General features: G+C 38.8%; 1 protein-coding gene and 1 long non-coding RNA gene across 2 annotated transcripts in view; one reads left to right on the plus strand and one right to left on the minus strand.

Annotated features, from left to right (window-relative positions):
- Positions 1–27313, plus strand: part of LOC146510022 (replication protein A 70 kDa DNA-binding subunit-like) — a 44313-nt gene that overhangs the window by 3707 nt on the left and 13293 nt on the right. The window contains exons 7-13 of the mRNA XM_085174664.1: positions 5756–5963; positions 9720–9822; positions 9948–10016; positions 15607–15799; positions 19661–19797; positions 20389–20537; positions 23463–23592. Of these exons, the coding sequence (XP_085030790.1) occupies positions 5756–5963; positions 9720–9822; positions 9948–10016; positions 15607–15799; positions 19661–19797; positions 20389–20537; positions 23463–23592 (989 nt within the window). The remainder of the gene's footprint in view (positions 1–5755; positions 5964–9719; positions 9823–9947; positions 10017–15606; positions 15800–19660; positions 19798–20388; positions 20538–23462; positions 23593–27313) is intronic.
- LOC146510023 (uncharacterized) lies at positions 4658–27002 on the minus strand. The gene is made up of 2 exons (XR_014876444.1): positions 24831–27002; positions 4658–4687 (listed from the first exon to the last, which is right to left on the minus strand). It is a non-coding gene; the product is annotated as an uncharacterized LOC146510023 (long non-coding RNA).

The following is a 27313-nucleotide window of genomic DNA, read 5'->3' on the forward strand; positions in this document are numbered from 1 at the left end:
GGCCCTTCATTTGAGCCATCTACTATTCACTGAAGCCTCATCAGAAATGGTCTCAGTGGAAGGGTGGCTGTCAAGAAGCCATTCTTAAGGAAGGTAAACAGGGAGAATAGGCTGAGGTGTGCTAAATTAAATAAGAACTGGACTGAAAATATATGCCAACAGATCTTATGGAATACAAATGGGACATTTTTGGTTAAGTCATCAATATTTATGGAAGAGGTCAGAAGAAAGGTACAACAGAGAGTGTCTACAGCCATCTGTAAAACACAATGGAGGCTCTATCATCCAAATGAGTCCTTTGAATATTCCTTTAAGAAGCCTGAAGAACTATTCCTGAAGACTTCTTGAAGGAATTATGAGAAAACTTGCCAAAGATTTAACATGTTTTAAAAGATGTGAGAACTCTGTCTGTTAACTCTCGAAAAAACAGAATTAAGTGAGTTTGCACATCTTTCAAAAAATTTACTGCAGCTATGTCCCATTTTTCTAGCAGAATATAAAGAAATGAGGAGTGACTCAAGACTTTTGCACAGTACTGTACAGCCATGTTTAACTTTATCGCTATTTGCTATCTATTTCTTCCCTCAAAGTGACTCGATCTGCTGTGTGTGTGTGTACTGCTCACACATTCTGGAAACAACAGCAGTAAAAGCTTTGCTTTCAGAATGATCAGGATGAAGCTATTAATAGTAAGGCCAAAAACATGATCCAACAAGCTGCAACATTAAGACGGCCTGCTATGTATAGTGTATGATCCCGTCATGTTGTGTAAAAAGCTCTGGTGGCATCATGTGGTGTTTGGCAGGACACCACTGGGTTGTGGTTTGGGGCCTTTGTGGTTTGGGCTTGTTCTGGTGAATCCAGCAATTGCTCAACATGATTGGTTAATGCCTTAGGCCCTTTTCAGTGTTCCTGGTGTCAGTACCGAGCAGTGGGGTGCATTGTCTGGCTGGAGGAGGCCACTGCCATAAGAGGGATTGTGCTTGGTCTCTAACATTATATATGTAGGTGGTGTCAAAGTGTGCCAAGGCCTGAGGTTTTCCTGCTCTTGGCTTATGGATATCATTACTTGCTTTGCAGATTACAGTATTTAATTACCTCACTGATTTAAAACAAGTCCTCATTTAGCCGTACTTACCACAAGGTCTTTAATGAGCTACAAATCATTTTTGTCATCTACAATTCATATATTGTAGTGGTATAGAGCACCTAATCATGTGTGTATAATATTAACATGGAACAAAGGAGGGTTTTGTTTTAGCTTAAACATACAGTATTTGGTCCAGTTATTTCAGGGACAATTAGAATATTATTTCTTAATAAAACCTAATCTTGCCAACAGAGGGAGCCAAGCACCCTTTAAGCAAATGCTGCTGACAGTTGATTTGCAGTCTTCTCACTGTTTTCACCCCAAACTGCAGCTATAATTTGGTGGAGAACAGACTTGGAAAGACATTGCTAACCAAACAGTACATCCTGATGTCCATCCCTTTGATATTCATAGCAGTTCGGTGTTCAAAGGCTGTAGTCTGGGGGTGGGTTAAGAACTAGATAAAGCAGGATCATAAAGCACACTGTGGTAGCCACAGGAAATGCTAAATGAATGGTAGACTGAAGTCGCTTTAGTCTAAGTACCTTTTTTCATAACACGTTGGGTACTTAAATCATATTTACAGCTCAGCCATCAGAGCGGCAAACTATCTTGTTGCCCACTGGCCACTGGGGGAGTCCATAACTCACTTCTCCCTCTATTTTACCACCAACCAGAGTTTTCTAACATTTTAGGAGCCCCAAATGATATTCGCTTTCCTGCCACAGTAGCTGTTGCCATGTATCATGCCTAAAGTAGTCTGCGTTTTATTGGATCTGCTTTTATTAGCTTAGCCTTTGTTTCACTCAGTTGTTTTATACCACCACCAACTACGCTTAGCATTGACATTGATTTTGTTATGTGGCAGAAACATACCCGATAGTCCTCCCCGGTGGAGGGTGTAGGCATGTGGGTGGATAATGAGTGCTTAGTATATTGCGCGTGTTTGTGCATGTGTAGGTGTGTGTCTGTGTGCTCGTGTTGTGACTGAGGGAGCTTGTGTGGGCCGGTGGCTCCTCCAGTTCATGGCTTCATGAATATTGTGTGGTGGACTGAATTCTGTTGTAGCAGTGCTCACGGAGAATCGGCGTGGGGGGGGTTGAGAGAGAAGTCAACTAATTTGACTCAGCAAAGACGAGGCTCCGCATTAACTAGTTCATCAGACTCCTTTCCTCATTACATCCTTTGATCTGCGTTGCTTCAGAGATTCAACCTGATAGATGAAAACTGCTCCTCTATTTAATTGTTCTGTTGATGAAGGGGTCTTGTGCATAAAGTCTCAAGCCTTTTCTCCTTTTGAATGCGACTTAGTGATTGATTGTTTCATTATTTTTCTAAATTGCATTCTTGCTAAGTCGATGCATTTTTGAGCTTTTCCAAGACTGCTAAATGCCACAAATCAAGCATTTCCATTGAGCTTTGGGTTATGTAATGGCTCAGGGGGCTGTTGTTGTATTTGAGGGTTTTGATTCAAACCTCTGTGCAGACGTCCCAGTCTTTGAGCAACATACTGACTCCCTGGGTGCCTCCATTTGGCTAACTTGGCTCATTACTACTTTCAATTATGTCTCTTTCTTGTACTGTAGCTCCGTGCAGCAGGGATCCTATTGGCAGAGAAGCCTAAGATGCAGGGAAGAGACACAAAGATGTAGGATATGTATTTACATACACCATTTTCACGAGATGGCTATCTCCCATGTAGAAGTAAGGTTAAGAAATATTAAAATAAACATTTTAGAGGTATTAACTGAAACTCTACGACTGCTGCTCCGGTGCTTTATGTAGATATATATGTAGATATATTCATACATTAGAGCAGGGATGTCAGACTCTCTTTACATTATGGGCCACATACACTACACTTTGAACACTTAACCAGTGAAACGACATGATAAATTGTTAAAATTACAGAAAAAGTTCTAGTAGCTCCATGCCTAGACTGGTTTTCTTAATTCTCAGACAATGTCTTTACTGTGGACCCACAAAAAAAAAAGGAAATTTCTTTAGTTGATAGAGGACACCTTTCATGTTACATTTGACACCACTGCATTAGTGCATAATGAAACAAAACCCATTACTAAAACAATAGAAAAGGATGTCACAGTGAAGTTTATTAATGGTTGGGCCAAACAATAATTCACTGTGCAGCTTTATACGACATACATTTCTCCTGAATGAGCCCAAATACAAAAACTTAACATACATGTTATCCATTTAAGAACTGGAACATATTTGATGATGCAAACCTAAGATCAGTTCTAAAATCACAGACCAGAGGACAGAGAGGACAGAGGAGTGAGAAAGTGGAGGAAGTGTACAGTAATTGGCTGAATGGAAAGCTGCTGTAGGCATTGTGCTCTGTAGAGACTCCTGACCTTTGACACCTTGGGAGTAGGAGGATGCTGTTGGAAAGACTTTTCCTGTTGAAGATTTTGTGGCATTTATTTTAAGTGTTTTGAGCGTCTAGTTGTTTGAGAGCACCTCTTAGGTTCGCAGTCCTCTCTCACTTAAACAGAACAGAACAGAACAGAAAAAAAACAAAAAAAAAACAGCAGTAGGTGTGAAGTCAGAGGCCACGACACAGTTGTCACAGGTAGTTCTGTGCTCCCATTTAAATATTCATCAGCAGCAGTCTTCTCAAACTGCTTCGTAGATGATATTTAAATTCCAAAAAGATATCTGCACTCACTAAAGTGCGGTTAAAATAATATCCATAATTCATCACTAACCATTCTCTGTAGGTTTCTTTTTCCCCCCACACAACTCTTTCCCTTTTGCCCTCACTCTGATGAACACACACACACACACACACATGTTTTCATTCTTTCTCATTCACGTTCTCTTTTTTTGTTATTATTATTTCCTTTTCATCCATACTGTATATTCCCCTCTTAGTGTATACTCATCACAGTCCGCTCTTTAACAACAGGAACTGTCGAATATGGTATTGGCATACATATTAGAAGCCTGCATTGATCTAAGCCACAGAAAACGAGCATCCTTGATAAAGCTCTGCCCCCTCTTTGCTGTTTTTCAGTCCATTCCCGATTCCCACCACCTATCATCTCCTGATCTTCTCTTTTGCCACCAGTTCCCTCTTCCTAACTCTCCATCCAGATAGCGTGTGTATGAATATTGATGTTAATTACCCCTCGGCTGAAAATAGCTGTTCAATCTGTGAATTTCCCCAAGGAATTTGATCATGAGGTGCACACACACACAGAAAGGAGGGTATCATCGAGGTGCATATTTGTTGTGCTTTACAACCGGAGCTTAAATCAGAGGGAGTGGTCTCGGTGGACCTGATTCGCTTTATCCCTTAAAATCCCCGCACACCCTTCTTTCCAAAAAATACTGCTGCTCAATATGGCATGTTATTCCTGCCAAAAGAAGCAATTGCATAAAAAATATTGTGTCAGCAGATAAGTGTTTGGGTTGAATCATACTGATGGGGCTGATGCTACTTCATTGTGGGAGGTGAGATAGCACTTTATGAGTCTGTGGGTTGGTCCAAACTGTTGTATCTTGCAAAGAAGAACACAAAACTTGTGGAGTTTTTTTAAAAAAAAATTTTATACAAAGAAAACTTTGTCTTAACTTAAAAAAATACAGTTGTGTTGATTTATTTCTATGTGAAGTAGTTAAATTAGTCCTGAGTTGAGTATGCACCTAACAAAGACAGAAATAAGATCAACACTGCAAAATTAAATTCCATAAATTACATATTATGCTATTGAATCACTCTCAGCTTGAGTAATTACACATTAGCCTTCATATTGATATTTTCTGACAATTTTAGCATTTAGTGGTTGAAGTAGATACATTTTATGTTCTGTTGAGCATTACACAGGACGAGAAATATGCAATCATTGATTATTAACCTCCCATATTCTCTCCTACTGATCTAGAATAACTGCTCTGTCTTTGACTCAGTCTAAGTTAAAAAATAGTTATGGCGCATGAACATAATTAAGGCAAGTATGTTCGCTTTCTTGGCCATGAGACCGATAGTCTGATAACTAATTCAAATTATTCTTTCTCCTATGACTGAAAGGCACGTACAGATATAGTAATTATGAAATGAATAATTGATTGGCAGCCTTACCCGAAGAAGAAAAACATTTTTATTAATTGGCACAAACTGATGTTAACAGGGAATTAAGTAACTCTGAGCATGCATCTCTGTTGGGAGAATTTAACTTTTTCAGGCGTTTTCTTATTTTGGCAGCTGCTCACAGATCAGATGATAATACTACCACTAATGTTTAATACCAGCTGAAATTTTTGGCAGCGTGTTTCAGGGAGCTTCGATAGAGTTAATGAAAAACTATTAACAAGCTACTTTTGCAACATAAGAGACATAACTTATGCAGGTATTAAATAGAATGGAAACTAATGTTTGGTAGTCTCACCGGATGTGGGATCGTGCTACATACGTTAATAGTCCAAGTCTCAAACCTATAAATCGACAGTAAAATAACACTGAGAAAATCAGCAAGTCTTCTCATTTCAGAAGTTTGAACCAGCCAATGTTTGGCATTTCAGTTTGAAAATGGCTTTTGTGGTGAATCCATTTTCAAGATTGTTGATGATCTCTTTCAGCAATATTAAATTACCATGTTGTTAATGTGCAACACTCTTTTAAGTATCTTCTTTGTGTTTCAGCTCCCAGAGGCAGAGGAGGAAGTTTTACGGGAAAAACACCCATGAAAGCTTCTCCCATGAAGGCCTCAGCTATGAAAGCATCACCCAGTAAGGGCTTAACTATGAAGGTTTCACCCATGAAAGCTTCGCCCATGAAGGCCAACAGTGCTTCTCCAGGTTCTTCAGCAAAAGTGAATCCTATTGCAAGCCTCAACCCCTACCAAAGCAAGTAAGTGCAAGTGCTCTTGGTCTAAATTTGCTCACTTTTATATACATCAGGGGTCTAAGACTGATTTTAGCATGCAGCTCAAATGTATTTTAAGTTGGTCAGACCTAGGAGACAGTGACTATAAAAAAATAAAGACAACCAAATGTTTTCTAATTATTTTAGTGTAAAGACGAACACTTAGATTGTGAGGCATTCAATTTTAACTGTCCAGTATTTATTTCCACATTCAGTCGTGTGTCATTACAAAGAAACAGAACTGTTGGAACGAAGAGACGTGCTGACATGTCTCTGTAGCTTAACCATCTTACTTTGGTGTATTATGGCGGGCGGTAGATAGTGTTGTCGTATCTCAGAAGAATATAAAACAGATAAATCAAACATCTCGGTAAAAAAAAAAAGAAGAACAATTTGGACATTTTGCTGTGGGCAGGATTGGACCTTTTAGTGGCCACTTGTACCTTACATTAGACACCCTTCACATGCATGTACTGTGTGTGAGTTAAGTTCTGTAGCAGATCATTGTAAAGTTGTGAAGTTGAATCTGACCCATATTTCTTCCTAATATCCAAACAAACTTTAAGCTGTATATGTTTATGATTTCACTTTGATTTTGTTGCTTTTCTGCTCATCAGCTAAACTACTTTCTCTCACGCTGCGACTCTGCTTCCCCGCTTGCTACCATTTCTTGGTAGCACTTTGGGGCATGTGTTGACGCATGCATGTATGAGCATTCTTTTTTTTTTTGCTCACAATGTGTGTGGCTGTGTGAACTTGAGTGTGCATATGTTATACAACCCATTTGCATGGAAATGAAATGAAATGACCGATATTGCCTTGAAAAGCGGACACTTTTGCAGCAGGTACTGCTGGGTCTTTATGGTCTGCTGCTGAGGTTTTGATTTTGTTATTTGGCCCGGTGGGGATTTGGCTAACCACGTTTTTTCCCTTTTCCTTCCCTCTTACAGTTTCACCTCCAGGGTTCCCTTTTACTGCACCCTCCCCCCCACCCTCATGTTTCTTATCGTTTCATTAGGCATAAGTCTCTGTCTCTGACCTTAAAGTTAGCTACAAAAAGACAAGAGCACAGCATAACAAGCTCTAGTTGTAGTGAAGGCACCCTGTCAACTCTCTCTGTGTTTGGGCACTGATAACGTAGCACTGTTTGAAATTGCAGGCTGTAAAGATAACTGTGCCTCTAGGTGTTGTAATAAACTGATGACTGTTCCTACTTTGAAGTTGGGGAGTACCTACAGTGAGTAAAACAGATGACTTCAGCAGATGTAGTCCTTCTATGAACATTTGGGTAAGATTAAAAGTGGAGGTTTGTTGTCGTTGTGTGACACAGTGTTACATGCAGTGGATTATATAGTGATGCTTTCTATGTGTGCAAGGTCTTTTATGGCTGTTCGCATGGCTTTCCCCATCCCATTCTGGTGTTGTTAAGTAAAAGCATCTAGAGCAGACTATAATTGGCTTTTGACTGTCATAAACCTTGGTGTAGCAGTCTTATCCATACTGAGCAGGAAATAGGGTTCACTCGAGGCCAGCAGCTGCTCTTATGATAGGGGATTTAATTGCAGGCAAAGTTATAGTAAGAATATCCTCAACTGCAAAATTATCAATGCAGTCAAAAAGAATCCTGCTTCATAAAGCGCAGAGCATGGCTGGCTGTTGTTAAAAACAGAACAAGAAGCACATCCAGGACTTGGCAGATGTACAACAACCAGTTCACTCTTTGAAAAGAAAGTTGTGATATGCTTTATTTTTCCCTTTCACTGAACTTTAAAAAGACTGTTAGACACTCATTCAATTTCCTAGGAAATTGTTCTTTTTGTGCAGTTGTGTTACACATTGGTGACTGATGTGTGCTGAGCTGGAATGCTCATTAACAAAAAAGGAGGCTTTTTAAAGTGTCTGCAGTAGGGCTGTTCGATATAACGATATATATCGGAGGACGATATAAAAATGTCTATCGTTTCATTTTACGCTATCGTTTGTTTCGTGGTGTCGCAAAATAAACTGTTTACGGCAATATGTTTTTTCATTGTTTTGATGGTCACTGTAGTGGCTATATTAATTTCTTAAAGTTCTCTCTTTCTCATATATTTAATATAACCACACTACGGACGGACAAGCGCCTGTTTTTATGGGTTGTCGTTAGCAACAACGGCGGTAAAACCATCGCATGTCCGCTTGTTTATTTTCCACATAAACCTTTCACAATAAAGCTCAAGATCCTGTTGAGACTTTTCAAAATAAACGGAATCACATGAAAAAGTATGCAGAGTACTGACGGATGAGAAGCAAAAAAAGAGCCGTCAGGTGCTAAAAAAATCAACCTTAGACTCAAACGTTAGAACAGGCTTATCCCCGCAGCACGCCGTGTAATAAATACTCACAAAGAAAACGGCAGCCGTTACAACTTATGTCTAAAAATGTGTAGTTTCATGCATCGGTTAAAACACTCGACTCCAGGTACACAACGCCCAGCTGGAAACACTTCACCTACCCGAGATTCACAGAATTTACAGAAAATATTATTTTTTTTGTGATTTATATCGTTATTGGGACGATAGAGGTTTTATATCAGGATATAAGATTTTGGTCATATCGCACAGCCCTAGTCTGCAGTATTATTTACTGTTTGACCTTTAGACTTATTCCTTTAGTTAAGTTTCACACAGCTGTGCTGTTAAAGACAACTTATTTGCAGTAATTTGTTATTTTTAACAAAGTATTTATATTAAATGTCCTGTTTGCATTTGCATAATGAATATCTGATGATGGAACACTGTGGAAGGGATTCGTGTATTTACAAGGTGCAGGGCTTTAATGAACCAAGGATTTTTATTTGACAAAAATTCTCCACTTATAACGTCTCATTCATTCATACAAGCACTTTTTATACAAGTGCTTTCTATCTAACATTCACAGTCTAATGAGTGCATTAGGAGCAACCTACAACAGTAGCTTAAAAGTAAATACTGCCCAGAAACTGAGCTACCTTGGTGGAGGTTTGTGTGCTTAAAACAAGAGTGCTTCTTTTTTTTAAAGTGAAATCATACCAGCAGACTGAGCAATTTTTCCATTCATACAAAAGAGGAAGTTTCACATCGAGCTTGGTCTAGGTGAACCTACTGCTACCAGCAGACACTGGAGCCAGTGAAGCTGTAGCTGTAGCCTAAAGCATCAAAGATTAAAGTTGGTGGAACATCATAATGCAGGCTAGTTACAGTAGCTTAACTTAAATGGATCAGCTCTGTATGGTATAGATGCTTTTTTGCCTTATGAAAGTAGCACCGGTGATTTAGTGACCAATTATCGGGCCAGATGAGAGCATATTGACCAAACAATTGACAATACTTTGGTAAGTAGTTAGTGTGCCAAGGCCAGTGAGTTCTCAACAAGTCAGTTTTTCTATGGTTTGTCATCTAAAATAACTTTGATGTATTGTTAAGAGGATATATTTTTGACATACGACTGGCATCCTGTCCAGGGTGTACCCTGCCGCTCGCTCTATGTGAGCTATGACAGGCTCCAGCCCCCCAGTGACTCAAAATTGGATGGATGGACAAATGGGCTTTAATACAATCACTGCTAAAGACAAAATTATCTAGCAATCAGTCTTTTTATAATATACAATAATGTTAATTGTGTTTTATAGTCACAGAACAAAATTGCTCTAGGAGGTCTTGAATGATTAGTGATTTATCAGTCACTGAGTAATACAGATTCATTTTTATTTTTTTTCCATAGGTGGACTATCAGAGCCAGAGTCACCAACAAGTCGAGCATTCGCACGTGGAGTAACTCCAAAGGAGAGGGCAAGCTCTTCTCCTTTGAGATAGTGGATGAGAGTGTAAGTAGAGGAGTAGAGAGGTCTTATTAAATCTGACTGTTGCATCTTAATATGGTCACACGTGGCTGATTTTTGCCTTCTATGTGCAATGAAATGGTGTTAAATGGAAACGTGCTTGTCAACAGGGTGAAATCAGGATCACTGCTTTCAACAAGGAAGTGGACAAGTTTTTCTCTCTAGTGGAGCAAGGCAAGGTGAGCAAATCCCAGTCATCTGTATCCATCCACACTTGAAGCGATAAGTGCTTCCTTGGAAATTTCAGGCAAAAATTACATGTGTTTTATGACTCAAGAGTGTAAAGAAAGTTTGGCGCTTGCATTCGAGCCAATAAATCTGACTGAATACTCATTTTGACAAAAGAAAGATGATCTTAGAGGCTGTAAAAATTAACACACTGCTTGCGGCTTAAGTCTCAGGTATTTATTTTGTATGCACACACAGCTCCTCAAACAACATCGGTGAAATACTGCCTAATAAAATCCTTCTGTAAAATCTTCTCATGTCTGGAGGACTTTTCGATTTTATAGGGGAGACTCATTAAGTCATTTTTACTAAAATATATACCTGTGTGTTTGAGAGATATTGAGCAATGTGGATATGTAAGGCTGGAAATGTTTGTAAGAAAATTTAAAATGCGACATTGTGATATTGTTTGGCTGTGGTTCGGGTGTCTTATTACCATTATTGTGTCAGAAATAACTGTTAGCCTGGCTGTTGATGTTCTTAGCCAGAGGCCTTAAGGCTGACATCAGTGTCTGTCACTCAGAGCTTAAGGAATTGATACAGGCATTACAGATTTAAGTGTGTTCTTGTAAATTATTAAAGGACTGGTATGAATTTTTATCCATCTTTATACAGTACCTAAATGCCTGTATTAGTACAGGAATTTTGTTGGTGACCATAATCATTATTTCTCTTCTTATAAAGAGAGTACGACTGTACGACACTGGGAGTAAAACAGGATTTATTTTGGTGAAAAGCTAATATGATTGATCAGCATTCTTCAATTTATCACTGTATCTTTTTTTCTAATAATCAGATATAGTTGTCTGTCTCCCATGAATACTATAAATATATGAAAGATACCCATGAAGCTGACATATTTCAAGAAAATCTTATGGGCTGCTAAATATTTGTGTACATTTACCTGCAGATGAATAATCTAGATGTTGCTAGATTGCTAGATGTTTCTTTATCTATTTGTTCCCATGTTGCTTACGATTTGTGTAGTCTTTTGTCTTATTCATCCATGCTTCTGAAAAACGGACTTGGCTACAGTTACTCAAATACATACCCAAAGGTTTACCCTTTATTTAAAGATTCAGTCTAGTGGATAAATCCTGTGGTAATTTAGGTATAAAAGAGGCTTTCGTCACACCGAGTTTCATTGCACTACAAGCAATGTCTCTTTTCGCTTCAAGTTTAGAGGGTGAGCATGATTAAAATGACCAGTAACCCCCCTCAATGTGCAAATGGGCATGTATGATTGAATACTAGAAAGTCGAGCACTGATGCTTATGCGTGTCTCTGCCAAACCAGATGGTCTTAAAGAATCTTGGAAATATCGTGTGGTAATAGGATCATCTTTTGACCAGAGGGCCCTGGTTCAAACCCCGTGTCAGAAAGTATCCATATTAGAAATAAATGCTACGCCTACAAGCTCCAGCTGCACTCACATAACTGACAAAGACACTGATCCTTGGGCTTACTGCAGGGCTGCAAATCAAACAAGATATTTGATCAAATTTAAGTATGGTTATAAAAATTCTAAATGATAGTAAGGAATAATTATTTATTAATTATAAGAATTTTATTAAATCATTGCATCTTGCTTTCAAGTGGCTACATTCATAAAAACACAATCAGTGAGACAGATTCATGTAATAGTGCTGCAGATAAGTAAAACAATCTTTCAAAAGTGGATACAAATGCCAAAATTTGCATGTTTGTCTCTATGCAGCCATTAATCTGAGAAATCCCATTAGCCACTTCAATTTACGAATTTTAAAATTTCCAGTTGGGCTATTATTTCTATTACTATTACTACACAATTTCAGCCAATACATTTCTGAGGTTTTAGTCTTGATTTATAAGCTCTGTACTTCACTATACTTAAAAAACTTCTTCAGGCCTTTTTTTGTCAAATGTTAAACAAAATAATTGCAATGAGACATTGACAGTGAAGCTCCAGTGGGCCAATAAAAATTGTACTGTGCTGCGCAAGCAGAGGGATTACTCTTTTACCTCTTTGATAGCATGCTTACGACTAGGTTCAGACATTTAACAGTCATCCGGTGCCAATTTATTCTTGATTTATTTTTAATTTATGATTCAATGAATTTCATGTGTTCAATGCATGAAGGCTTCTTTACCCTTTGCTCAGCTCTCATGCTCACACACCCTGCCGTCAATTTTCTTAATAATTTATTTTGTAACATGCTAACACAGAGATAACCTTTTACCATCACACCAAAAGCCACTTTCAGTGAAGTACAGCTCTTTGGATAGATTCAAACCTAAAACCTTACTGTGAGGCAACTAATGTAACACTGTGCTGCCTAGCTGTTTGTTTCTTTGGTTAACTAATGTAAGTAGTTAAAATACACTGTCAAGATTTAATGTTAGTTCATCTTCTAATGTCTCCTAGTTTAGTTCATGGGGAATGACTGTAGATTACACTCACCTAGCACCCAAGCACTTTTAAATATGCACCTACAGACACATTTTTAACACTCACATGCAATCCAGAATGGATGGGTAAGGATATACCAATCCATTCTCTATCTTATTCAATCCCGAGGCACTATAAACAACATGATTTTTGGTGGTAGTAGGTAGGGCTGTGCGATATGACCAAAATCTCATATCCCGATATAAAACCTCTATCGTCCCGATAACGATATAAATCACAAAAATGTGACATTTTCTGTAAATTCTGTGAATCTCGGGCAGCTCGTCTTGCGGGAAGTGTTTCCAGCTGCGCATCACATACCTGGAGTCGAGTGTTTTAACCGATGCATGAAACTATACATTTTTAGACATAAGTTGTAACGGCCGCCATTTTCTTTGTGAGTATTTATTACACGGCGTGCTGCGGGGAAAAGCCTGTTCTAACGTTTGAGTCTAAGGTTGATTTTTTAGCACCTGGCGGATCTTTTTTACTTCTCATCCGTAAATAATCTGCTCTTTCACGTGATTCCGTTTATTTTGAAAAGTCTCAACAGGATCTTGAGCTTTATTGTGAAAGGTTTATGTGGAACATAAACAAGTGGACACGCGATGCTGTTACCGTCGTTTTTGCTAACCACAACGCATAAAAACAGGCGCTTCTCCGTCCGTAGTGTGGTTATATAAAATATAAGAGAAAGAGAGAACTTTAAGAAATTAATATAGCCACTACAGTGACCATCAAAACGATGAAAAAAATATTGCCGTAAACAGTTTATTTTGCGACACCACAAAACAAACAATAGCGTAAAATGAAACGATAGACGTTTTTATATCGTCATCTGATATATATATATATATATCGTTATATCGAACAGCCCTAGTAGTAGGTGAGAATTGAGTAACCAGTGAGGAGTGTAAAGGTCCATGCAGGAGATGTTTATTGCTACACCCATATTTGCAAATTAAAAAAAACAAACAAACAAACAAAAAAAAACAAACAATTCTGAGTAATTTCAGCCTTCTATAGTTGACTTTTATGTGTTCAGTCGTGTATGATTTGACATCAAGATCATTCTGTCATGGCCGTGTGCAGGCAGACGGAGAGAAGGGACCCAAAATGCAGGACTCGGAGGCAGACATAAACTCAAAAGACTCAGCTTTATTGCTGATAGCAACAGAACAGGAACCTCACTAAACTGGGAATACAAAAACCGAACTAGCTAGGCAGGCAGGCGAGCAGGCAGAACACACAGTTAACATGAGAGTAGACGACGTTAACGACGCGACACTGACACAAAGACACACTGGGCTTAAATACACTGAGGGAGTCATCAAGGAATTAGAGACAGAAGGGGAACACAGCTGGGAGGAATAAGGCCTAACGAGACAGGGAGAGCAAAGCTGGAACACTGACATCAGACAGGAACAAGAACCTTCAAAGTAAAACAGGAAGCAAAACACACTTTACTAAGACACGGACTAGACAGAGAGAGACAGACTTGACACTGACCAAAACCTACTAAATAATAATCATAATCAAAACAGTATCACTGATTAATCAAATCATAAATCATAATCTAAAAAAACAGCAAAACATGAGAAACAGAAAGCTGGGTCAACATGACCCAGAACCGTGACACGTTCTTGGATTTCTAGTTTACTTTGGAAAATTATTATATTTTCTTGCCTTTTTTGACAGCTAACATGAAATTGTCTACCATCTTGAGTTTTCAAATAACCAATGGGCTTTATCAAAAAAGCACTTATAGGAATCTGTGTACCAATTTTTGGATATTTTGATGTTTATCTCCACCTGTGAATGATTTCCTTGTCCTGTTAAACGTGTCTGCTGCATTGTAATGATAAATCTTTCTATAATGATCGTAGCATATTATAAATCCTAATTCTTTTGATTTCCATGTATATATTATATTCATTGTATCACCACCCTGCAAATGTGATGTTACCTCCTCCGTTTGCGTGTGTTTGATTTATTACATTCAGTGTACGTTACAGAACAAAGGAGTCACCAAGAATTTTATCTGCAACAAAATTCTGTTTAACCCACTACTTAAGACAGAAGGAAACATTTTTGCGCTTTCAAAAAAGAAAAATGTCAGCCCTGTAAATGTTTTGTGGGTAAAAAAAATAATTGAAGACATTCATTCTGTCTCAAGAATACAAATCATTTTGGCAAGTAATATAAATATAATTAAATTTTTTGTTTTTTAGAAGAAACCTCAAAGAACTGAGTACATTTTTAATCAAGTAAAAATAAATCTGCTGCACATAGATTCCTTCTTTCTATAATCACTGACAATATTTATTTTCTAGAAAGATTAAGTAAACACCAGTCGAAATCATCTCAGCCACCTGTTCCTGTCTTATCTACGTGTCCGACTACCTGACAGGTAGAACACATGGTAAAGCGCTTGCGTATTTTAGTCCCGCCCACAGAGCTTAATAACTCAATTAACCCTCGCTATCATTTTGGTAGTCACATTGGCTCAGGTATCAGCCACTGGCAGTGACTCCCAACACAGGCTCATATCCAATTTGTGTCCTCTGCCCTCCAAAGATAAAGGAACAAATCCATCGTCTCTTCGTGATCTGGGTATTGACAGAGCAGTGAGTGGGTGTGACTGGCTCTGAGCAGCCAGAATGCTTATCACATTGGTTTCATGCTCCCATCTCTGTGTGGGGCAAATCAGAGAGGGAAGAATGAAGGAAAAAGAAGAGAGTCACAGAGACAAACTGGGAGGCGGAAAGAGAGGGGGGATATTGGAGACTTGGGAGAGTAAATGAAGAAGTGAGCCTCGCAGATTGAGTTTAAATTATGCTGTTTAGCAGCCTCGCTCTCAGCTGCTTCTCATTTTCTGGTGAATTAGAGGACTGATGGGGCTGATATGACACCACATTTTAGTTGGACCTGAAGGTTTTCAACTCTTATTAGGTTTTGGTTGAACACAAGCAGCCTTTTAATAATTATATTCCTTTTGCACGATCAATAAATTGGTGACCCACTCAATCAATCGCATTAAATGTACAGGAAACTGCAGATTTTCAAGTCAAATTTTTATGATGTCAACAACTTTGATCTAATGTTCTCGGTAGGTGTACTACATCTCCAAGGCTACACTCAAGCCGGCCAACAAACAGTACACCACGCTGAAGAACGACTACGAGATGACCCTCCACGCTCACTCCTCCATCGTGCCATGTGATGACAATCAGAGCATCCCCACAGTGCACTGTGACTTTGTGCCCATCGCAGAGCTGGAAAATCGAGACAAAGATGCTATCATAGGTAGGAGACAACATTCATCACACTTTATTTATACATTTCTCCAATTTAACAGATAAAAGAAAAACTTAACAGTGAGTGAGCAGGTAGAGCTTCAGTTTCAAGGATGGTTAGAAAAAAGGCAAAAGCAGGAGACGTGACTACTTGCTTCTTTTTCTCTTTTTTTTTAAGCCTCACAAAACCAAACTGCATCTGACAAGCTCAGTTTTTGCAATCACAGCTCAGAAACATTACTAATGAACTCATCCAGATGGGAATTTGTCACACCAATCGGCAGACTGCAGTGAGTGTTCTGATGACGACTTGACTCACAGCCTCTTCAAACTTTGTGGAACAACTGCTTAAACAGAGCGTTAAAGATAGAAACTTTAGTGTGATTCAGCAACTGTGTTGTGCGTGTGTATGTTTTACAAATCAGAAGCCAAAACAAAAAACATACCAGTGACTGTTGTGTGAGTCAATCCACGCAAAGAATACAACACATTTCTCAACCATGAAAGAATATTTTTATATATTTTTACCTAAAACAAAATATCTGTTACCTTTTTTTTCTCTGTGATGTTATCTTGTAGACCACATTAGATTGACTCCATTAACAGGAAAACCTTATGAATATTTTGCCCATGGAGTATCATACTATCTGATTGCAATTTAAACTGGTCTGGCCCACCCATTTTGTTTATACTTTTAATTTGAAAGAGAAATTGCTGTATGTCACAAGTGAATTTAAATTACTTGTGAAATTAGAATGGTTTATGGTTTTTAGAAATGGGCTGTTGTTGACATGACAAGACATGATTTTCTGCTTCTACTGTTTAGGCAATTAGGCCATAGGTGTAGATGCTACAAAAAACAAATCTATTTGACAGGCACGGTCGTGTCAGTTGTAAGCCAGATTTTCTGGGAAAATTTGTTATGGCAGGATCAAAATCAAGGTTAATTCACGCATACTGTAAGAGAAGTCATAGGAAGACGATTACGTTTATTCTGCTGTTTTTATTAAGTTTTGTTATGGCTCCTGGATACAGTGTGCGTGACAGGTAAGTTTTATCTTCATGGCAGATAAATTGGGATGATCCAAATGAAGATTAGGTTTGAGAGACATTAATTTGGTAGTGTTTTCCTTTTTATTAGTGAGACGATGTACAGGTATGAGTGACATTTTTATAGTTAGGGTAATAGAGATTAAAAAAAAAACTTTTCCTAGGCGGTATGCACGTTACATCCTGCAGTTTTAGAGATCTGCATCTCCACCCATAAAGGAAGAAAAAAAAGAAAATATATATATATATATATATATATATATATATATATATATATATATACACAAATATACTGTTTTCCAGGCTTTATTTTCTCTGAATGCCCTCTAGACTAATAACTATAAAAAAAACCAATGCATAACATTTGTTTAATCTGCGACTTGTACCCCGAGACTGAGCTCTGAATGTGAAAGCATCACAGAAGTTGATGTTTATAGTCTGCACAAGTACAAACAAGGGCCTTCAGTTAACAATAAAACAAAATAGCAGTCAGACTGGAAGGAGTCCAGAAACGTGCAAGGACACTACCTTGAAGGGGAGATTTGTCAAATTTAAATTCTCTTTTGATTTTTATTGGCCTGACTTCACTTTAGTTTGTGATTGTTGATGTAATTCTCACAGGAATATGTTGTTTTTGTTGCTTAGTTGTTCTTTATTTATTCCAATACATTTTTTGTGCAAGCTAAAAACAAACAGCTTTTTAAAACAAGATTAAAGAGGAATTTTACACTAAATCCTGTTTGGATGAAACCTTTTCTGCTGCCCTCTGTGGGTTGAAAAGTTCAGGTCTGTTGCGTTTGTCTTATGCTAGAGCTGTGCACTGTGTGAGATTTGATTTTTGCATTGCACAGTAATCCAGTGTTGTAGCGTCATGGGCTAAACGAGCAAGTAAGAAAACTTATAGCACAGAAACAGGCATGTTGAATCTTTTAAGTGCTGGACACACAATAAAAGAAATTAATGGTCAGAAAGAAATATAAGCAACTGGTTGTACCCTACCAATTGAAAGCTCCATGTAGGTTTACATCCTGAACAGTTATATTACATGGTTACATTATTTATTGCAAACTACCAGCACAGCACCACACTAAATAGTTTAGAGATGCACTGAGCAGTTTCGCTGTAGGAGTGAGTTTGCGTTGGTCACAGAGGGGCAGTGTTACATGTCCTGTGTGTCATCTGTTGACTCTCTATTCGCTCTCTCCCTCGACTGCCTCTCACTCTACTCCTTTGTTAAATAGGGGATTATAACATGGTAATGAGAACTGTCAGGCTGTTCCTGTGGTGATAATGGAGTTCAGAGGTGGATGACGTCTCAATCATAATGGAATTAAGGAGGTCTGAGAGAGCACTGACAGAAATACCGGGAGGATGGGGAGGAAGGGGAGAGTTTAGAAAAAGGCTAGCAGAGAAGGCAGAAAGGCCAGATGAGTGATCTGAAAAAAAGGTGTTGTTATTCAGTCTAGTTATTTTGTCAAATACATGAACACAAATGTGTAAATCCTCAGGACACCATGAAACGTGCTACAGATCCCCCCCCCCCCCCCCCCCCCGTGGATTTTTGTGTGTTTTTTATTTCACGTACATTTTTATTTAGTTTGTTATTTGCTTAATAAATAAATATTTGTGTTTTCTTATGACAGGTAGTCAACGCCTGTCTGATACCTATAATCACCCATCAGAGATATGATGTAAATGTCTGATCTTGTTAATATGACAGCTTGTTGTTTTTACAGAATTTAATGCATGGAAAAGATATTTGACAGCATTTTTATAATACTACAGTACTGTTTGCAGCACATGTAGCAGACTACACACCTCAGCAGATGCTGGTACCAAGCAGTTTCTTCACAGTGAGACGATAATTACTTTATGAAATACACTGCTGGAGACAATGACCGCAAAACACAAAATAGTACCTGATTTACATGTTGATGAGAGCTGAGTTTTGACCCAGAAGCCAAACAGCTTCATTAGCCACAACCAGAAAATGGTACACTTCAGGTACAGGTACTTCAGATTTAACTTCAGGTGTATTAGCAGGAGTATGTTTGTGCACTACCAGTTTGTCCTCCATGGTTAGACTATCTGTGCACAATTCTGTCATTTTCTGATGTATCTGAGGGAACAAATGATCTGAATGCCACGGTGAATGCCATCATGTGGCTGTTTACAGCACTTTGAAACAGACAGCTTACAGGGAGTGATCCAGTTATAGCAGGAGGAAATTGTGATGAGCTTCTTAAGAAGACTACCTAGATGGAGAAATCTGCCATATTCAGTCATGTTTTCTTTATGCTTTTTATGGGTGGAGTCATACCATTTTGATTCCACCTTGTAAAGGAACATCGCAATTGTTGACTCAAGTCGAACTGAAATCTGTATTTGAATATTTTGTTTTTATCGTTTTTTCTTTATTATCTTAGAGCTCCTCATTGCTCCTCGGTGCAGTAATCCTGAATGAAGTGTTTAGGCCTTGAACATGACAAGAAACTTGAAAGAGGGATGAGTGTGTTTGTTGTCATTTGGAAAGTGGTGCTGGGTGTTAGCCAGCCTGGTATGACATTTATGTCACTCTGCTGTAACTTGGCAATATCAGAGGGGTGTCAGCTCTGTGCTCTGTTGGGCCTTTACTGCTTATGATGTGATAACACTTCACATTATGTAGAGTATATCCAGGGGGCATTTTTAAATTCTACACTGTGTAGAGACATCTCAGGAGGTACTCTTCACATAACACCCTTTTTCATACCCAACTGTAAGGATATTGTCTTCCTGTTATCAAGAGATGGAGTTGTAAAATGATTTTCTCTACCTCTAGATGTGATTGGAATATGTAAGAGTGCTGAGGATGTATCACGTATCACCACTAAGAACAGCAGAGAAGTCTCCAAGAGGGCTCTCAGCATAATCGACGAAACAGGCAAAGTCGTGACAGTCACACTGTGGGGCGAAGAGGTAATAACTGTAATCTCTCTCTCAATCTCTGTCTTTTTGTATCCATGGATTGATTTCCAATTTGACATTAAAAAGTGTTGAGCACTCTTTAATTGAACGTGTTTATGTAGGTGCCCATGTATGTATGTGTGCATACAGCCATGCATGTGTAGTCACACATCTCTCTTTGGGTGCTCTCGAGTACAAAAACACTCTGATTAGGTTTTCTGGGCTGTAAAATTTGGATCGGTCAAATCATTCCTGTGACCTTCAGGGATGTTTTGAACGAGAGTCTCCTATTTGAGACAGAAGGCTAAATAACTCTCGAATGTGCATGAAATAGCACTATTCTTCTCTAAGCTCATTCGATCTGCAAGAGCTAATCCCCTCCTCTTTGCAGAAATCCAAAAATGACTTTCAAATTAACTTGTAGGTTGTCCAATTATGAAAGCACACCATACCAAATATTACTTTCTGGTGTCTTCAAGCTGCAGACACAGACTAAACAAGTAAGAGACAATAATACAACTGCTTTTGCAGCCTCGCATTCTGTCTCCTGAATTACTTTCTTAGACACTCTCTTTTTTTTCTTCTTTTTTTTTCTTTCTCCAGGCAGAAAATTTTGATGGCTCTACACAGCCAGTGGTTGCCATCAAAGGAGCCCGATTGTCTGATTTTGGGGGAAGATCTCTCTCTGCATTGTTCAGTTCAACAGTCATGGTCAACCCAGATATACCACAGGCCTTTAGACTGAGAGCCTGGTGAGTCACTCTGATGTGCAGCCATACACCAACAATTATACACTTGCACTGATAATCACATCAAGAAGTTCTTTGTAGAAAAAAATATACCCTACTGCATTGCTCATACAAATGAAATGAAGTATGGTAAATTCCACCAGGCGTCTCACACATGAATATAAATGCAAAGCCCCAGTGATTACTTGGCTGGAGACTGGTGGCATGTGCCCCCTCAGTCCCAGCAGGACTCGAGACAGGATGTAGACAGAAGGGCGGAAGGAGGGAGCACCACAGAAACAAAGCACAAGTATTTGTGTTTTCCAGCTCCTAACTGCTTTTGTACTTGCTCACAAAGATGGGAACGTGGTGAGCAGCATCAAACTGGATTCTTATTAGCAGCTCCTGTGGAGGGATTTTGAATTATGACTCATTCACTCATTAAGGCTGTTCCCAAGTCTGGACGCTGTTGAAACAAAAACGCTTTTTCCTTTTTCCTCACTCTATGTGTGTGTGTTTGTGTGTACATAACAATCCTTCTGTGTGCATATGATTGCCTGTGTGCTACTCTTGAAATCTATTCGTAGGCACTAAATTGCGTCAAACAGCACTCATACCTTCAAAGTGTAAATACAGTAATTTCAGGCGTGTTCCTGAAGGCATGGTTCTGTTCACACTTTTAAATTGTTAATGACTGCAATTATTAATTCTGCTAATTGTTCCATGATTGATCATTTTGGCCACTTTTACGTTATATTAGTTATGCCAGTTACTTATGTGTGCAGGAGAAAGTGAAGGGGTAGGCTGCATTGCTCTAGCTTTAATCTTGGTCTTATTGGTCTCTGGTGTTGATATTTAAAGGGCTAAATAAGTAAAAGAACAGCACCCTCCTTCCTTTCATCACTCCTTCCATTCTCCTCTAATCCGCAGCTTTTCCTCTCGATCTCAGCTGCTGTTTGGTGCTTATTCAAGTTTACATGCTGGCAGCAGTCAATGAATGACAATGAAGTTAGTCAAGTACTAGACAGTTATCCACTTCTTTTTTATATTTAGGTCTGTGCTTTAGAAAGACAAAGGAGGTCTGTCTGACTCTACTTCCTGTGGCGATGCGGTGCTATGTGGGATTGTTTGGACCAGACTTCTTTGCATAATTCAAGGAAGCTGATGAATTTGGATGATGAGTTGATTAGAGTGCACTGCTTAGTTAGACTGCTAAGCAGGAGTCACACTGATCCATGAAGATTTTAGATGGTATATTAAAAAGGTAGATAAATTAATAAAAGGCATGCATAGACAATACTCGAGAGGTTTTATTTATTTGTATTTTTCACTTGGTGAATGAACTGTGTATGTGGATGCTAATGTATGCAGAGAAAAAATGATAAATGGTCTGTTAATGCATTTGGCAGCCATATGTCAGATCAGATATACTGCAGGATGTTGTGTCTGGAAATCAGTTACAAGAGCGATTCAGACATGTCTGAAGATGCTTATTTGGATTATAATTGATACAGTGCAGTTAGTGATTGAGTTTAGTTACTCCTCAAGAAAATGCCATAGAACAAACATGTAAAAATATATACACACATTTGCTTTGACAGTTTCTTTTTCACAAATAGATACACTGCTGAACATATTCAGGTCCAGTGTTTATGGAACATATAGTGCAGTTTAATATTTTCAGTATCCAGGGATCTTTACTTGTGTCCTCAAGCATACGGTGTGCTTTCTTTTGACTTATCAAATCTGTATTTCTTTTCCCGGCTCTCTGTATAATGTGCATGACAATTTAAAAAGAATATACCAATGTGTTTTGGTTCATAGGCATGCCTGGACATACACCCATCAGGCATAACATTATGACCACCTGTTTAATATTGTGTTGGTACCCTTTTTGCTGCCATGTAGCCCTGACTTGTCATGGATTCCACTAGATCCCTGAAGGTATGCTGTGGTATCTGGACCAAGATATTAGCCTCCATGGATCAGGCTTGTTTGTCCAGCACATCCCACAAATGCTTGATTGGATTGAGGGCTTTGAAATTTGGAGACCAAGTAAATACCTCATGCACCATTCCTGAACCATTTTTGCTTTGTGGCAGGGTGCAATGTCCTGCGGATTAACCTCAGTGTGTGAGCTCAAGGAATGCCATTTCACTGAAAGGGTGTACATGGTCTGCAACAGTGTCTAGGTAGCTGCTACATGTAAAAGTAACATCCACATGGATGGATCCAAGGTTTCCCAGCAGAACATTGCCCAAAGCATCACCCTGCCACTGCCAACTCGCCTTATTCTCATAGTGCATCCTGGTGCCAGGTGTTTTGTGGGTAATCAATGCACACAAAGTTGGCCATCCACATGTTGTGAAAGAAAATGTGACTCATCAGACCAGGCCACCTTCTTCCATTGCTCTCTGCTCCAGTTCTGATCCTCACTTTCAGTGGTAAACAGGGGCCATAATCACCCTGACTGTTTTGCAGCTATACAGCCCCGTACACAAGAAACTGTGATGCACTGTGTATTTGGACACTTTTTAATCAGAAATTCGCATAAACGTTTTCGGCAATTTGGGCTACAGTAGCTCATCCGTTCGCTCTCCACATGCATTAGTGAAACTTGGCTGATAATGACCCTGTCACTGGTTCACCAGTGTTCCTTCCTTGGGCTGCTATTAATAGATTGTGACTGTGAACACCCCGCTGACCCAGTCATCTAGCCATCATAATTTGGCCCTTGTCAAACTCACTCAAATCCTTAAACATGTCCATTTATCCTGCTTCTAACGCATCAACTTTGAGGATAAAATATTCAGTCGGTCCCTAATATATCCAGCCCACTAACAGACGCCATGATGAAGAGAGAATCAGTATTATTCACTTCACCTGTCAGTGCTTATAATGCTATTCCTAATCGACGCATATTTATTCATGTATGTGTCATCTCTATAGGTATGACCGGGAAGGCTTTGCAGTCAACAGCCAGTCGCTGACAGAGACCAGGTCAGCAGGCACAGGATTAAACATGAACTGGAAAACACTGAGCGACATTAAGAATGAAGACATGGGCCATGGAGAGAAGGTGACGTCAACACATGCAAACATACTTACATACACATTGCATTACCTTATTTCCAAATTATCATTACATGCATTTAGATTTAAAAGGGAAATAAAATAAAGATCACTGAAGGTTTACTTTACCCAAATAGCAGCCAATATCAGAATAAATTTCAGGAATGGGGTGGACGAGACTAAAGTAAGATCCATGGACGCCATTAAAATGTTCTTTGCAGTTAGGATTAGGTGACTTTGTTTTACAGTCTTTGATTGTTTTATGTTTTATTAATTGTTTTATGAACCACAAGCAGCTATAGTGCTTGCTACATTGAATGCACAGTGTGAGATCTGCAGTGAATCTGATCAAAATTAAACCACAAGGTGTTAAACAGCAAAAGGGTAAATCTTGTTGTTTGTGTTGCAGTTTTAGTTTGATTTCTGAGTCAGTTCTTTATGAAAATCTTGGTAGGAAGCAGATTGAAATGTGAGTCAGAAAATCCTTCTCTCACTCAGGCAGCTGGCTACTGTTTGAAGAGGAATGAAAGAGACCCTGTGCAGATGATGTAACATCAGCATAGCTACAGTACAGCCAAGGTTGATAACAGAAAATCATTCCAGCGTTGTAAGACAAGCACTGTAAACATTGAGTTTTGGCACCAGCCCCCCAAAATCAAAGAGTTAAAGCTTTAATGCTTTGAAAGTTTCCAGTCACACGGGGACAAATCCATCATGTTGACGGACTTTGATGTCAGGAGTGTAATGCTGTTTTTACATTTTTTATTTCTTAACTTTAACTTGCTTGCTCTTGTTACCTTCACAGTGTGGATTGGGCTTTCTTGAATTACGTATACAGCTGCGTCTGGAGAAATTAGAATATTGCAAAAAAAGATTGGGTTTTGTTTCATATATTCTGTATTCATTACACATGAATTGAAATAAATATAGTGATATGTTTATTTAGGCGATTACAGTTTTTAGGTCACGAAAATCCAAACTGCAGCATTACAGAAAGTGTATCCTTTGGTGTAGTGCAGTACATTCAACTGCAGTCACTTGGAAGACTGCTGACTTAGCAGTTTTCCAGATGACAATGCTTGACCCTCCACAAAGAGAGTAAGCTACATAAGGTTATTGCTGAAAAAGCTAGCTGTTTGCAGAGTGGTGTACCAAACCGTATTAGTGAAAAGTTCACTGGAATGGGATGACCATAGCCTTCATGAATAGTCACAAAGAGTAGTCTCAGGCTGGTGTCAATCTCACCACTAGGGCTGCCACGATTAGTCGACCAGTCACAATTACGTCGACGACTGATTTAATAGTCGACGCGTCGTTTGAAGCTTTGTAAGATCCCAAAAGACGCAGGAATAAGTAGCAGGATTTAAGAGTGTAATAACGGACTGAAACAGAAGATGGCAGCACTGCATGTACAAGGATGCCAGCTGCTGTTAAACCCCGAAGACGAAGAAGCTGTGTCCCAGAATTCATAGCGCAGCCCAGCTCAGTTTACAACAATGGCGGCAGCTAGTTAGTTTTAATATTACTCTTATTATTCTTTCTGGGTCACAAAATAAACGTTTAACATATTTTTAGGCGAGAATGTAGCTGCGTATACCTCAAATATCTGCTCAGTTTATCAAGACACCACATATTTTCAAAAGCACTCCTATGTTTTCGGAGACGTCTGTTACCCACTAGCTCGATAACTAGCCGGGGGCAAGGCTCACTAGAACCCGTGAGAACACCGGACTCCCGGCAAATCGTTTTCAAACCCACCACTGTCTTTCGCTACTCAGGTTAAATATATACAAGTCATTTAGATAACTTCAAAATGTTATTGTTTGGCTTTTTTTAGTATTTTATTTGTTCCTGAGTAAATCGGTTTGGCTGAGATTAAAGTTATAGTTTTTACACAGCTGAATAAACGTCAAGCAGACCACTGATTATCAGAAGTGTGAGATGCTCGAGAATATACTCCGGTGTCCCGTTGTATTTTAGATAGCAAGGAGTTTATTAAACTTTCCCTAACTTATTAAACTTCACTGAAACTTTATTTTTAGTTAGCACATACCTTAAACACTTAAAGCTGTAAGCTAATCATAGTTATATAAGAGCAGATGCATGCTGGTGCAATAAGCTGTACGTTTTACGTCCAATGGATGCATAATCTGATTAGTCGACTAATCGCAAAAATAATCGGTGACTAGTCGACTATCAAAATAATCGTTTGTGGCAGCCCTACTCATCACGCAGATGTCTTCAGGAAAGGAGGTACAACTGTTGCATTGCTAATATCAGTGATGTAAAGCCACTACTAAACCAGAGATGGCGTCAGAAGGGTCTTACTGTACTAAGGAAAAGGAACTGGAGTGGTCCAAAGTCCTCTTTTTAGATGAAAGTACGTTTTGCATTTCATTTGTAAATCAAGGTCAAATAGTCTACTTGAAGAGTAAGGAGGCACAGAGTCCAAGGTGTTTGAAGTCCAGTGTGAAGTTTCCACAGTCTGTGATGATTTGGGTGCCGTGTCATCTGCTGGTTTTGGTGGAGGTTGGTCAGGTGTGTTTAATCAAAGTCCAAAGTCAATGCGGGCGTAAAACAGGAGATTTTGAAGTACGTCATACTTTGCCAAAAGCTTTGCTGACCATGTTATTACTGTGCTTCACTGACCAGCCAACTCGCCTGACCTGAACCACACAGAGAATCTATGGGGTATTTTCAAGAGGAAGATGAGGAAAATCCCAAAATCCAGATGAGCTGAAGGCAGCAAGCAATCTGGACTTTAGTAACACCTCAGCTTTGCCACAAGCGCCACTCCGATGCAGTAAAAGGAGCCCCAACATTTTTTTTATCTAATCGTGGAATAATAATTTGAGATACTGGATTTCTGAGCATTAAGAGCTGCAAGCCATCATCTTCAAAATTAAATTAAAAAAAGGCTTGAAATATTTCACTTTGTATGTAATTAATATGCAATGTAATACACTATATGAAAGGGAAATTGCTGAAAAATCAGGAACTCACAAAGTGCAAATAACTGACAGGGAGTTAGAAAAGAAAAGTTAAATTTAATTCTGAAAACAAAAATGCTATATTTTTTTCCCTGTCCTGTAAGAAAATAACCAGAATTTCTTTTAAATTCATGTCAGAATTCATACACAGCACGGCCGAGTCTGAATATGGTCATGCCAATAAAGCTATTATCACTGAACTGAACCCACAAAATGCACGATGAAAGCAATCCTTACTGCTAAACATCACAGGATCATAATGTGATTGAAGGCTTCTTATTAAAAACTATCAAAGAAGATTTTCTGTAATCAGACATGGTTCCAGTGATTTTTAGACCTGACTGCTGCTCAGCCTCATTTAAATGTAAGCATTTAGACAAACACAAATCCACAGTCAGTCTTCCATTCATTGTAAACAGAGCAGCTGTAGGCTGTGCCTTGCTATGACTTCATGGATTAGAGTCATGCTTCTCTTGTTTTAGCTGTGGGAGGGAGATAGCGATGCTTACGTATTAGCAGTAAAGCCAAACGCCATTGGATGAGCACGCAAAAACCTTCAAATTGAATGTGTGCCATTTTAAGAAGTGTCATTGCACAGAATTATCAACCTTTTGACCAAAAGCAGGGTGCATCTAAATGTGATGCGCCACTCCTAAAATTTCTAATTAATGAGATTTAGTTCAGACTAGTCTGCCTCATTCCTCGCATTTAATTGGAAGCCACTTACGGGTAGCTTCA

This window comes from Neolamprologus multifasciatus, chromosome 10 (genome assembly GCF_963576455.1).
Source record: "Neolamprologus multifasciatus chromosome 10, fNeoMul1.2, whole genome shotgun sequence".
In the NCBI taxonomy this organism is placed as follows: Eukaryota; Metazoa; Chordata; class Actinopteri; order Cichliformes; family Cichlidae; genus Neolamprologus; species Neolamprologus multifasciatus.